General features: G+C 39.9%; 1 protein-coding gene and 1 non-coding gene across 2 annotated transcripts in view; one reads left to right on the forward strand and one right to left on the reverse strand.

Annotated features, from left to right (window-relative positions):
- LOC124711142 (codanin-1) overlaps nucleotides 1–13,953 on the reverse strand; it is a 167,461-nt gene that overhangs the window by 26,881 nt on the left and 126,627 nt on the right. The window contains exon 9 of the mRNA XM_047241037.1: nucleotides 2,326–2,538. Coding sequence (XP_047096993.1) covers nucleotides 2,326–2,538 — 213 coding nt within the window. The remainder of the gene's footprint in view (nucleotides 1–2,325; nucleotides 2,539–13,953) is intronic.
- Trnat-ugu lies at nucleotides 6,453–6,526 on the forward strand. Its single transcript has one exon. It is a non-coding gene; the product is annotated as a tRNA-Thr (tRNA).

The raw sequence follows: 13,953 nt of genomic DNA on the forward strand, positions 1-13,953 counted from the left end.
GAGAAAAATTTTTCGCTAAACTCTTGTTCAGAACATCTTCTATCATACGTAGTCTATTATTTGGTTCTTGTTGATCATTATCAAAGAAAGCAACAGTGTAAATAACAACAAATAGCACTCTTGCCATTGTTTCACTAATGAGACGATTCCTTTTTTGTAAGCAGCAGTAGCACGCACAAAAGCAAGCCATGCCGCGAGCGGCAACAGGCCGTAAACACACACTATCAGACTATGAGAATGTGCAAACAAAATGGTTCAAATGGCTCTGAGCGCTATGGGACTTAACATCTATGGTCATCAGTCCCCTAGAACTTAAAACTACTTAAACCTAACTAACCTAAGGACAGCACACAACACCCAGTCATCACGAGGCAGAGAAAATCCCTGACTCCGCCGGGAACCGAACCCGGGCGTGGGAAGCGAGAACGCTACCGCACGACCACGAGCTGCAGACAATGCGCAAACAATGCATGACACAGTACAGTAATGCATTTTCAGCTTAGTGTGACATAAACACCTATAACAAAGAGAACGGCACTTATCAGATCAAAGAAAAACAAGCAATCAATTCAAACCAGACAAAGCATGGAAAAAGGAAGGGTACCCGTATAAATACGGACGGAGCCCCTGACGCATAGCAATGGCTACCTGGTAAAGCTTAATTGCAAAGCTTACTACTTGAACCAAACTACTGTAGCTGTATCGTCATTCATTCGACCTAAATTGTGTCTCATATTACAATGGACCAACTTTGTTTCGATTTGGAGGTGCGGCCTAAAATTTCTCTCTCCCCTTGAATTTCGAGTCTCAAATTTCAGGTGTGGCTTAGATTCGGAAATTTCTTTTTTCCTTGATTTCGAGTCTCATTTTTCAGGTGCGGCTTTAATTCGAGTAAATATGGTAATCAGTTTTGCCACAGATGTAGAGGAAGTGCCATATGGTAAGTGGAAATCAGTTATGGAAGACAATTTATAATGAGAACTGATCAATGAACTGTCTCCAGAGCTTGGTGAAGACTGTCCACATTGCTTGTCATATTAAAAAGCTTCAGCTCAGGGACGTTTTCCATTCAACTTATTTAATCTGTCACTGAAGAGGTCACTGCTGCAGTGCAGAACGTAATGGGCAAGAACAGATACAATTGGAAGATGTCTTAGACCTTATGCATATACAATTCACATTTTCTTGTGAGACCAAATCATAGTGGGGCAAGTGTGTTCTTTTAAGGTAATGCACTCCTTTACATATGAACTGGTGACATAGTCTTACGCTGCAAATATATGCAAACAAATCAAAATACTGCCATGTGATTAGCATTGATAACTGGGTCACACTTCCTTACTGCATTGTCACAATGTTCCAACTGAGTCACCAAATAAGAAGCAGTTGTTTTATGAGGGGAAGGGGGGGGGGGGGTGTATTTGTCACACTCCAGAGATGTTAGTCTGTGAGAAAGAGAATGAAGGCCCATTCCCATAAGGAGGGTGTTATAACACATGGCACTTGCAAATGTGTGTAGGCTTCCACGACCAAGTATGCTCCCATAAAATTATCCGCAGCTGATGATAATGTCGTGTTCCAAAACAAACAAAGCAATTTTTTGGAAATATCTGCCAGTAGCCTTCATTGTGTTATCTTATACTAATGTAATAATGTAAGACAGCATGAGTGCCACGTATCACTTACATAGTACAGTAAATCTGTAATGGTGGAACATCAAAATCAGTGTGGTAGGCGCATACAGTTCAAGAACATGCGCATGCTTGCTAGGCAGCCATAAAAATTGTTAATCACTCTGCTATGATGAATTGTGATGATGTTTCTAGTCTTGTATCACTATAGTAGTCAGTCTATGGACTGACAGTGCTCACAAGGCTGCTTCATCAAGTGTGAGTGTAAACATTGCTGTTTAAGGCCCACAAAGCACTCTAACAACTTAAACTCTGATTGGTATTGCAGGAACAGTACATCATCATGGAAATGGCTTACTTTTGATTTAACAATGGCATCTGACAATATTCTAATACCAGTCACAATTAGTGAAGGGCCACTGCTGCTCTCTGATGATGCAACTTCACTGGTGGCAAGGTCACTTGCAATAATAACTAAAACATTTGTTCACTTTGCAGAGAAACATGATCACTGTATCAGTGAAATTTCATAGAAACGGTTGCTTGACTTCACAAAAAAATACTTGGTTAGCCTGGAACGCAGACTAACACATATCTACTGCCATTCATACAAGCTCTTGATCAACAGCCACTGCTACTTCTTGTATCATGAAAATGTATAGTTAGGACACTGATAGCAAGATAAGAAACATACCTTTGGTGTTTTTGGTGAATTTATTGAATTGCTATCATTTTCACTCTCAGTTATTAATTTCCTTATTTTGTCAGCATCTTTCTTTTTCTGTTGTGGCAGTAACTGATTGCAGATATGTTTAACGAAAGCTGATGCAACTCGTTCTGCGACAAACTCTACAGTCTTCCTCATTGATGCTGGATGACCATGGAAAAAGTTTTCCTCCAGAAGCAACTGAAATAAACAATGTAGTTCTCCTAATTAACTGAAATTACACAAAAGCATTGTACTTTAAGTACAAGTTACCTTATGTGTCAAACTGTAACATCCTTAAATGTCAAAATAAAAATTAATAGATTACCAGTAAACCCCCAACTCAATAATGACTCGAGTTCCCATGTATTAAACAGTTTCAAACTTCTGATTACTTTACAAATGAGTTGATGTGTTGCGTATTTGGTGTAAAAAAAAGTTGTAGTTTGTTGGGAATCGCTAAGTGTTCTCATTATTAAACAATAGATGAGTACAGTCTGGGTAATCTGCACTATGTTTTAAGCAAAAGGTAGTTTTTCACACATCTCAATGCTTATGACAGCATATCTCATGAATTGTGTGTTACAAAATGATGTAATTCTTGAAATATCACCTGTAAAATGCGTTGCGAATAGAGTTAGTAGTAATGCAGTAATATATTCAAATATCATGTCTGATTTGGCAGTTTTACTGCACGAACAATGTAAATGTAGTTAGCAATAAACTTTTTTCCTTTCATCATTTTGTGCAGGGTGAGAGTGAGAAAAAGTTTCATAAAGATTGTTGCAAGTCACTATTCTCAAATACTGGATGAATGCTGCCTCAGTATCTGCACATAGTGAGTTACACTGCCTCAATATGTATACACAATTTCTAACTGTAATACTTGTTTTATTGTGTGAAACCTTTAACATAAGATTATATGTCTTAATAAGCAGAATATTACAACATTTCAGTTTTTAAATTAGGTCAATAAATACATAAAATACAGAAAATTAAATTTTTGTTGCCCCCTGGAAGCCATTACATAGGCAGCTTGCAACTGCAACCAAGTGCCATAAATGGGGTTAGCTGTTTAGTAATGCATAAGAATAGATAGTACACACATCAGTCTGAAAAATAAAGGTCTGTGATATTAGATTGCCAACTGAAAAATGCAAATGGGAATACCTTCTCGATTTCTGCTTCAGTTACTAAGTTAAAGAAGTGACAAGACAACTTCATACTGATTAGTGACATCAACTTCATACATTAATACAGGGTAACCACTGCAATAAAAAATATAGTTACAATGAAATGAACACCCTTAGCTGTTTACAGGCGTTGGCAAACGTCAATGGCGACAGATGAAAATGTGAGCCCCGACCGGGACTCGAACACGGGATCTCCTGCTTACATGGCAGACGTTCTATCCATCTGAGCCACCGAGGACACAGAGGATAGCGCGACTGCAGGGATTTATCTCAGGCACGCCTCCCGCGAAACCCACATTCTCAACGTATTGTCCTGCACTACATTCGTAGTGCCCCCGCCCATTATACTCATTACTCGCAGTGCGTTGCCAATTCCTGTACGAGTTCGGGCACTGTTTGTGCATTTGCACAGGAGAAGAAGATGGTCAAGTGCCCGGTGAGCCTTAACTATATATACACTAAGATGGTATCTGTTCTTTCTGACATGTCCGAAAGGACAGATACCTTTGGAGACCATGTAGCTCGTTAGAATGAAATTACAATGAAATGAATACCCTCAGCTGCTTACAGGCATTGACATACGTCAACGGGGACAGATGAAAATGTGTGCCCCGACCAGGTCTCGGTAGTGCGGGACAATACGTTGAGAATGTGGGTTTCGCGGGAGGCATGCCAGAGATAAATCCCTGCAGTCGCACTATCCTCTGTGTCCTCGGTGGCTCAGATGGATAGAGCACCTGCCATTAAGCAGGAGATCCCGGGTTCGAGTCTCGGTCGGGGCACACATTTTCATCTGTCCCCGTTGACGTATGTCAACGCCTGTAAGCAGCTAAGGGTGTTCATTTCATTGTAATTTCATTCTAATGGATATCTTAGTATATAATGAAGATCACCCTGTGCCTAAACATGCCTTTGTGCACGGCCAGCACATCTTGGCACAGTGTTACACCGTCTGGGTTATCTGGATACTTCCCATTAACACCAACCTGTCAGAACTCCAGAGATGGGAACTTGCCCTTCAGTATATCCTCTCTTCTCGTTACCCGCCAGGTCTCAACCTCCGCTAATTTCAAGTTGACACCGCTCATTCCTCACCTCTCATTCAACAACATCTTTGCCTTTGTATTTCCGCCTCGACTGACATCTCTGCCCAAACTCTTTGCCTTTACAAATGTCTGCTTGTGTCTGTGTATGTGCGGATGGATATGTGTGTGTATGCGAGTGTATAGCTGTCCTTTTTTCCCCCTAAGGTAAGTCTTTCTGCTCCCGGGACTGGAATGACTCCTTATCCTCTCCCTTAAAACCCACATTCTTTCGTCTTTCCCTCTCCTTCCCTCTTTCGTGATGAAGCAATCGTTGGTTGCAAAAGCTTGAATTTTGTGTGTATGTTTGTGTTTGTTTGTGTGTCTATCAAGCTGCCAGCGCTTTCGTTTGGTAAGTCACATCATCTCTGTTTTTATATCTAAAAACAAAGATGATGTGACTTACCAAACGAAAGCACTGGCAGCTTGATAGACACACAAACAAACAGTGCCCGAACTCTTACAGGAATCGGCAATGCGCCGTGAGTAATGACTATAATGGGCAGGAGCACTAGGAATGTAGTGCTGGACAATACTTTGATAATGTGGGTTTCGCGGGATGCGTGCCGGAGATAAATCCCTGCAGTCACACTATCATCAAATGGTTCAAATGGCTCTGAGCACTATGGGACTTAACATCTATGGTCATCAGTCCCCTAGAACTTAGAACTACTTAAACCTAACTAACCTAAGGACATCACACATATCCGTGCCCGAGGCAGGATTCGAACCTGCGACCGTAGCAGTCGCGCGGCTCCGGACTGAGCGCCTAGCACTTACGTTTAGTGAAAAAAATACGAGCTTACGGAATATCGGACCAGGTTTGTGATTGGATTCAGGATTTCCTAGAAGAAAGAACACAACATGTCATTCTTAACGGTTCAAAATCTGCAGATGTAGAGGTAATTTCGGGAGTACCGCAGGGAAGCGTGATAGGACCTTTATTGTTTACAATATACATAAATGACTTAGTTGACAACATCGGTAGCTCCATGAGGCTATTTGCAGATGACACGGTTGTCTACAAGAAAGTAGCAACATCAGAAGACTCGTACGTACTCCAGGAGGACCTGCAGAGGATTAATGCATGGTGCGACAGCTGGCAGCTTTCCCTAAACGTAGATAAATGTAATATAATGCGCATACATAGGGGCAGAAATCCATTCCAGTACGATTATGCCATAGGTGGTAAATCATTGGAAGCGGTAACGACCGTAAAATACTTAGGAGTTACTATCCGGAGCGATCTGAAGTGGAATGATCACATAAAACAAATAGTGGGAAAAGCAGGCGCCAGGTTGAGATTCATAGGAAGAATTCTAAGAAAATGTGACTCATCGACGAAAGAAGTAGCTTACAAAACGCTTGTTCGTCTGATTCTTGAGTATTGCTCATCAGTATGGGATCCTTACCAGGTTGGATTAATAGAAGAGATAGACATGATCCAGCGAAAAGCAGCGCGATTCGTCATGGGGACATTTAGTCAGCGCGAGAGCGTTACGGAGATGCTGAACAAGCTCCAGTGGCGGACACTTCAAGAAAGGCGTTACGCAATACGGAGAGGTTTATTATCGAAATTACGAGAGAGCACATTCCGGGAAGAGATGGGCAACATATTACTACCGCCCACATATATCTCGCGTAATGATCACAACGAAAAGATCCGAGAAATTAGAGCAAATACGGAGACTTACAAGCAGTCGTTCTTCCCACGCACAATTCGTGAATGGAACAGGGAAGGGGAGATCAGATAGTGGTACAATAAGTACCCTCCGCCACACACCGTAAGGTGGCTCGCGGAGTATAGATGTAGATGTAGATGTAGATGCTATCCTCTGTGTCCTTGGTGGCTCAGATGGATAGAGTGTCTGCCATGTAAGCAGGAGATCCCGGGTTCGAGTCCCGGTCGAGGCACACATTTTCATCTGTCCCCGTTGACGTATGTCAACGCCTATAAACAGCTAAGGGTGTTCATTTCATTGTAATTTCATTCTAACGAGCTGCATGGTCACCGATGGTATATGTTCTTTCGAACATGTCCGAAAGAACAGATACCATCTTAGTATAAAAAAGAAAGTTAATGACAGTAAAGTTGCCACAACATCACATTAAAATTAGGGATGTGTGAGAGGGTCAGCACAAAAGTTCACATACATTAATCCATTTTATTACTTTTTATTTTTAATATCATTACAAAGTAATATCTATAGCTATTTGTCTGTAACTGAATGAGGTGCTCCCAAGGTGCAAGTGTTAATTGTTGTGTTTATGCATCTCTGAGAGAAGCACTCTACAACCACTTTTTGCTTATACAACTCTCTATTTCCTCTTTAACCATTCCCTCATTTACATGACATTCACAGCGTATGCAAAACATTTTTAAAGACACAAATGAATAAAACAACGAAATGAAATAACTACAGTATACTTTTGCTTATTTGGGGTAATGTGGAGGAGAAAATGCACGAACAATTGAAAAACACAATTAATCAAAATATTTTCATCCACCTATTTTTCATTTGAAAATTTATCCTAGTTCTGTATATAGGTACTGTAGGAACGCGTATTTCTTAAAATTGGTCTGCTTCTGTGAGTAGGACCTTTTTTCACATGCAATTTCAAATTTTTCTTGCACCAATAATGTCATTCTACTGAAAGTCCTTCTCACCAATATAACCTTGGAGAGTATCAACACACTGCAATGCAGTACAATGACTGGCAAGTTCCCTGTCTTTAGCCCCACTTCCACATTTTCTGCTTAATGTTTTTTATAATGTCTCGAACAGTCTGCATTCCAGTACCATAATCAGCACTTAGTTTTGCAGCAGTTTACCCCTGCTCAAATTTTTCAGTAAATTCTGATTTTTGTTTTAATGTCAACACAGGTTTCTTTCGTTCCTCTATCAAATTAACTTCATTGACACTTACACGCTAAATCACACTAGAAAACTAAGTTTTTTTACACGGAATAGGCTGGCCGATAAAAACAGAAATGGTACCGTATTTACTCGAATCTAAGCCGCACTTTTTTTCCGGTTTTTGTAATGCAAAGAACCGCCTGCGGCTTAGAATCGAGTGCAAAGCGGAAGTTCTGAAAAATGTTGGTAGGTGCCGCCACAACTAACTTCTGTCGTCGAACATATGTAGCGCTTCGCAGGCACAAAGATAAATACTGGCACCAAAACCTTTGCGTCAGTAAATAAATTAAAAAAAAAGGTGGAAGACGAGCTTTTTTTTCTCCGCCCTGAGTTTCGACCACTGCATTTTCATACATTATCCAACGAAGTAAATACAAATTCCGTATTGTTCATCTTCGAATGTAGCAGCATTTCAATGCACTACGAAAATCTGACTGGCAAGACTGTTTGGGATGTTTGTCAAAATGGCCAACTCTGCATTCTGAATTTTTTTCCTACCTGTGAGAAGAGATGGTTGCTAATAGGAACTTTTATAAATTGTGAATCACATGCAGTATTCTCTTCACCATAACAATAATAATAATAATAATAAATATAAACATTTTGCCATGTATTCTTTCGTGTTTGCTGCTATCTCACTTAAATCCTGTCTGCCTAATAAACTACAAAACTAGAGTGAGACAACAGCAAACGCGGAAGAATATACATATCATGTCATATTTATATTCATATTATTCTTATGGCGAATAGTGATACAGTCAGAAATGAAGCACGGCAATTGATTAGATTTTTAAATCTAAGATGACTCTAATTGTCCGCAAAAGATTTTCAAAAGGAGAAAAATTTTCGCTAAAATTTCGATCATACAGATCATTTGGTTCTTGTTGATCATTATTAAAGAAAGCGGCAGTGTAAGTAACAACAAATAGCAGTCTCTTGCCATTGTTTCACTAATGAGAAAATTCCTCTCTTTTTTAAAAAAAATTGTAAGCGGCGGTAGCGCGCATAAAAGCAAGCCATTCCGCGAGCAGCGACAGGTCGTAAACACTCATTATCAGAATGCGACAAACAATGCATGACACAGTACAGTAATGCATTTTCAGCGTTGAGTGATGTAAACACTTATAACAAAGAGAACGGCACCTATCAGATCAAAGAAAAACAAGCAATCAATTCAAACCAGACGAAGCACATGAAAAAGGAAGGGTACCCGTATAAATACGAATGAAGCGCCTGACGCATAGCAACGGCTACTTGGTAAAGCTTAACTGCTAAGCTTACGACTTGAACCAAACTACTGTAGCTGTATCGTCATTCATTCGACCTAAATTGTGTCTCATATTACAATGGACCAACTTTGTTTCGATTTGGAGGTGCGGCCTAAAACTTTTCTCTCCCCTTGAATTTCGAGTCTCAGATTTCTGGTGTGGCTTAGATTCGGGAAATTTTTTTTTTCCTCGATTTCGAATCTCATTTTTCAGGTGCGGCTTAGATTCGAGTGCGGCTTAAATTCGAGTAAATACGGTACTCTGTTGGCTCGTGGCAATTGTTTAAACATCAGAAATGGTATTTAGTGTCATGTGACACGTTGTTTATTGTTTGCTACAGAAAAATACTGCAAACCCCACTTACATATATAAATATAAAAAAATCGGGAGTACACTGTGTAGTGAGCAATTGAAACAGTAAAGAACTACAACGGAAAAATGAATATGGAACAGCAAATAATAATGGAGAAATGAAATAATATAAAAACAACAATAAAAAGGGACAGGCATTCATTCATCCACTCAATGATAGCACTTAATATAAGCTGGCAAAGTTGCACTTGGTAAAATACTGAAGCTCTCCTAATAAAGTAAAATAGTTATTAGGGGAACATGTGGCTACATGTACCCCTATAAACAAAAATGTTGCGTGTTACAATAGGTTGCGAATATCAATAACCTCTTAAATTATTAATTTAAGTCAGAACAGCAAGATTAAATATAGGTTAAATGGAGGCTACTTGAGGTAGCTCTATCAACCCCCCCCCCCCCCCCCCGACCCCCCAAATGAATGAATGATGAATGAGGCATGCGAAGAATGAAAACCACCCTGACAACTTATGTTATGTGTGTGGCAAATTCACTCCAAAAGCCCAAAGAAAACCAATCACTGATTTGGTTAAGAAGGCATATAAATTGTATTTTGATTGTGCTGTTGGAGATCAAGATAAAAATTTTGCACCTCATATTGCCTGCATAACCTGTACTACAACCTTAGCCGAGTGGTTGAAAGGAAAATGCCGAGCCATGCCATTCGCTGTTCTGATGGTGTGCAGTGAGCCTAATGACCATCATTCAGACTGTTACTTCTGTATTACAAATATTTTGGGACATTCAGGCAAACCTAGACATAAAATAAAATATCCAAATGTATTTTCAGTGCATTTGCCTGTGCCCCATGATGAGGGGTTGCCTGTTCCTGTCTGTAACTTGAAAGCCACAGAACCAGACACCATGTCAAGTGACTCAGAACGTACTGAACATATAGAAGAGTACTGCCCTCAATATCATGACACTTTGCCTCAGCTCTTTAACCAAAAGGAACTGAATGATTTGGTTCGTGATCTAAAACTTTCAAAACAGCAAGCTGGACTCTTGGGGTCGAGACTGCAACAATGGAACCTTCTAGCTCCAGGGACAAAAATTTCCTGTTTCAGATCAAGAGGTGCTTCATTCGCTCAATATTTTGATATGCAGAATTCAGTGTGGTGTCAATGGTCTGATGATGCAGCTAGGTCTAAAACATAATCCACAGGAGTGGCAACTATTTATTGACTCCAGTAAAACCAGCTTGAAAGCAGTACTACAACATAATGGCAATGCATTTCCATCAGTGTCTTTGGCTTACACATAAGACATGAAAGAAACTTATGAAACCATGGCTTTGCCACTACAGGCAATCAAATATAAGGATCATGAATGGCAGCTTTGCTGTGATTTAAAAGTTGTTCCACTCTTCACAGGTTTGCAAGCTGGATTCACGAAATACTGCAGCTTTTTGTGCCTTTTGGACAGTCGTGACACCAAGAACCACTATACAGTCAAGGAATGGCCTATAAGGAAGTCATATGTTCCTGGAAACGTAAATGTGAACAATATGCCATTGGTTGAGCCCAATAAAATCATTTTGCCTCCCCTTGATATCAAGTTGGGCCTTATCAGGAACTTTGTAAAAGCTCTTGATAAAGAAGGTGATGCCTTCACTCACTTAAAAGAAAAGTTTCCCAAATTAAATGTGGCAAAGCTGAAAAGAGGGTATATTTGTTGGACCACAAATAAGAAAATTGCTGAAAGATCCAACCTTTGATACCAAACTCACAGATATCCAATTAGCTGCTTGGACTTCTTTTAAAGCGATTGTGAAGGGCTTTTTGGGTAACAGAAAAGACAAAAACTATGTTGTGAATGATCTGTTGGACAACTATACGAACATGGGATGTAGAATGTCACTTAAAATTCACTTTTTACATTCTCAACTTGATTTCTTCCCAAAAAATTTGGGAGCTGTAAGTGATGAGCATGGTGAACGCTTTCACCAAGAAATTCTTACCATGGAACACCATTACCAAGGCCTTTCGAAGCCTTCGATAATGGGTGACTACTGCTGGGGTCTTGTTAGGGAGAGCGATGAAGCGGCGAGCAAAAGAAGAGCTCCGTCATCGCATCTTTCATAAACCACAGACTATTAAAGGTGAAAATATCTTCTGAACTAATCTGGACCTTTTATTGGCATCATGCCCATAAATACATACAAAATAGTTCTGAATGTGTATTTTTGTTTGACTTAATTGTGTCAATTTTCGATATTACCATTTTTATTCTGCAGTGTATCTAGAGAATGTGACATCATAGAGAAAAACTGATTTTACCAGTGTATTCAGCACCCCAAAATTAGGTAAATTCACCCATTTACAAACCAAGTGCAGAAAAAAAGTTAAAATTTGTTAACTAGTGTTGTTTTCTCTGTGATGCTATCACACACACTAAAGAAACTTGCTGGATCTTCTATCCTCTACTAATTCTACCTAGCACAGGCCCCAAACTCACAAGCAACGCTCAAGAACAGGCCACAGTAGGCTAATTCTTTGATGAATGAACTGAGTTTGCTTATGAATATTGTTATGAATCTCAGTTGGACATCTGCTTTACCTTCAATTAGTTTTATGTGATTGGTCCACTTTAAATCACTTAGGTCTTAATTCCTTTTTTTAGTCTCCCTGTACATACACACATTTTTCTGCAGTGTCAAATTTCCACAATCTCACAAAGCTTCTAATGGTATTCACTAGACCATTTATACAATGGAAAATCCAGGATGGAATGAAACAGTATTATGAAAAGGAAAGTTGCTACTCACCATATAGCAAAGATGCTGAGTCGCAGATAGGCACAATAAAAAGACTGTCACAAATGTAGCTTTCGGTTAGTAAGGCTTTCGCCACTCCCATCATGCATTGCTGTTGCTGCTCGCAGTATGACCTCAGTTGCCTGAGACTGTAGTCGTGTGTGTGTGTCGTATAATTTTGATGCAGGCCTTACTGGCCGAAAGCTTTATTTGTGACAGTATTTTTATTGTGCCTATCTGCGACTCAGTAACTCCGCTATATGGTTAGACCATTTATACATTCATTTATATTCCACTTTAGACCATTACTATCACATCAGAATATTTTAGATCATGAAGAATGACATGTTTGAATACTTCACTCTGGGAAGTCCTGATTCAAATCACAAAGCTTGTACAGTACTTTTCAAGTTTGTCCTTTGTAAATTAAATGATATTTGTACACTTTTGATGCTGCAGCAGTGCTGCTATGAATTACAGGAAAAAGTTATAAATGTGCACTAGGAAGTACTTACAATATTTTGAATTATGCAACTACACCTACAACATGCTTCTGGATTTATATATATACCTGAAATGTATTGTTGGAGATAAGAGAGACTGAAAAAGACAATGTGGGTAGTGTGTTTATATTTTGTGAGAATCTTAAAGATAATAATGTCACAGTCGCGTTAAAGATAATAATGTCACAGTCACGTAACTGTCCTCTTCTATTGTGTCTGTTTGTATCTCTGCAAGATGTTCTGACTGGTTTATTTATCTATACAATTTTGTTATTTTATACAGTTATCATGAAGTATGAAATAGATAGGAACTGTGCTTGTTAGGTGTGGACACAAGGAGAATTGGCTACTGTTGGCAAAGAACTAACATTCGCACTGGCCACCAACAACAGGCTTCAAGCTCTGCTCTAAGCAGCAATGACAATGGGGTACCAATGGTGAAAGCTCCATCACCTTTAGTGTCGTGGTGGTAAAGCAGAATTCCTTGAAAACCCTGTTGACATTGCATCTTCATTCACTTGTGTCTGGGCAGAGGATAAAAGTGGGAACTGGCTGCATGGCTGTCCCATTATGCCTTAGCAACAGGTACAAGGTGCTATCCAGTGTTGATAACCTGCACCTGCACCAGCACGGGGACAGCCTGTGTTGGACCAGGGGTTGGTTTTCCTGCCAGGCTCGGACATGCGTAGAAGGTGGGTAGGCTAGTCGCTGGAAGTTGGATGGGTAATGGTGTCCCTCAGAGAAACAGGAGGCAGACTGGGAAGGAAGGCCAGTGTGCACTGGGTATGTTTGCTTGGAGGACATGTTGGAAATGTGTGGTGACCTCTTCTGATATACTGTCCTTGCAAATGTACAGTGGTGCATAATCATTCTGTGTGATAGCAGTTTCAAGCTGTACTGATGTAGTTGTTCTTTGGTTTACTATTCTTTCAGTTATTCCATGCTTTACATTGTGCATGCATTCATGTTTGTATAACTGAGCTGTTATCGAGTATATAGGGGAATAAATATCTTGTTTTCTCCATTACCCACATATTTGGAGACCCTGGCAGACTACAACACATCTGCGTCGGCTTCAATGTTTTGCGCAGTTTTGCAACATTGGCAGTCGTAACTTCCACGCAAGCCACACTGCACTTATTCCCACAAGGGAATTAATGACTCACTAGTCACAACTGGATCAGCAGCTGGTAATGCGATTAATAAGATGACGATAAAACCCCCACCATTCTGGTACCATAATCCTCTATTATTGATTGCCCAGCTACAAAGTCAGTTTGCCCTCGCACAAATATTGACGGTGAGACTAAATATACCTGTGTGGTTCAAGCGCTTATGGAGGATCTAGCAGCAGAAGTCTGGGCTATTCTAGCCATGCCAACATATACCAAATAGTATGCATCAATCAAAAATGCATTGGTCACACGCTTGTTACAATCAGAAGCAAAATGGTTAGAAAGGTTTTTGCGCACTGAGGAGCTCTGATATCACACTCTGTCGCATCTCCTAAAACATTTATGGACATGGG

Source organism: Schistocerca piceifrons, chromosome 8 (genome assembly GCF_021461385.2).
Source record: "Schistocerca piceifrons isolate TAMUIC-IGC-003096 chromosome 8, iqSchPice1.1, whole genome shotgun sequence".
NCBI lineage: Eukaryota > Metazoa > Arthropoda > Insecta > Orthoptera > Acrididae > Schistocerca > Schistocerca piceifrons.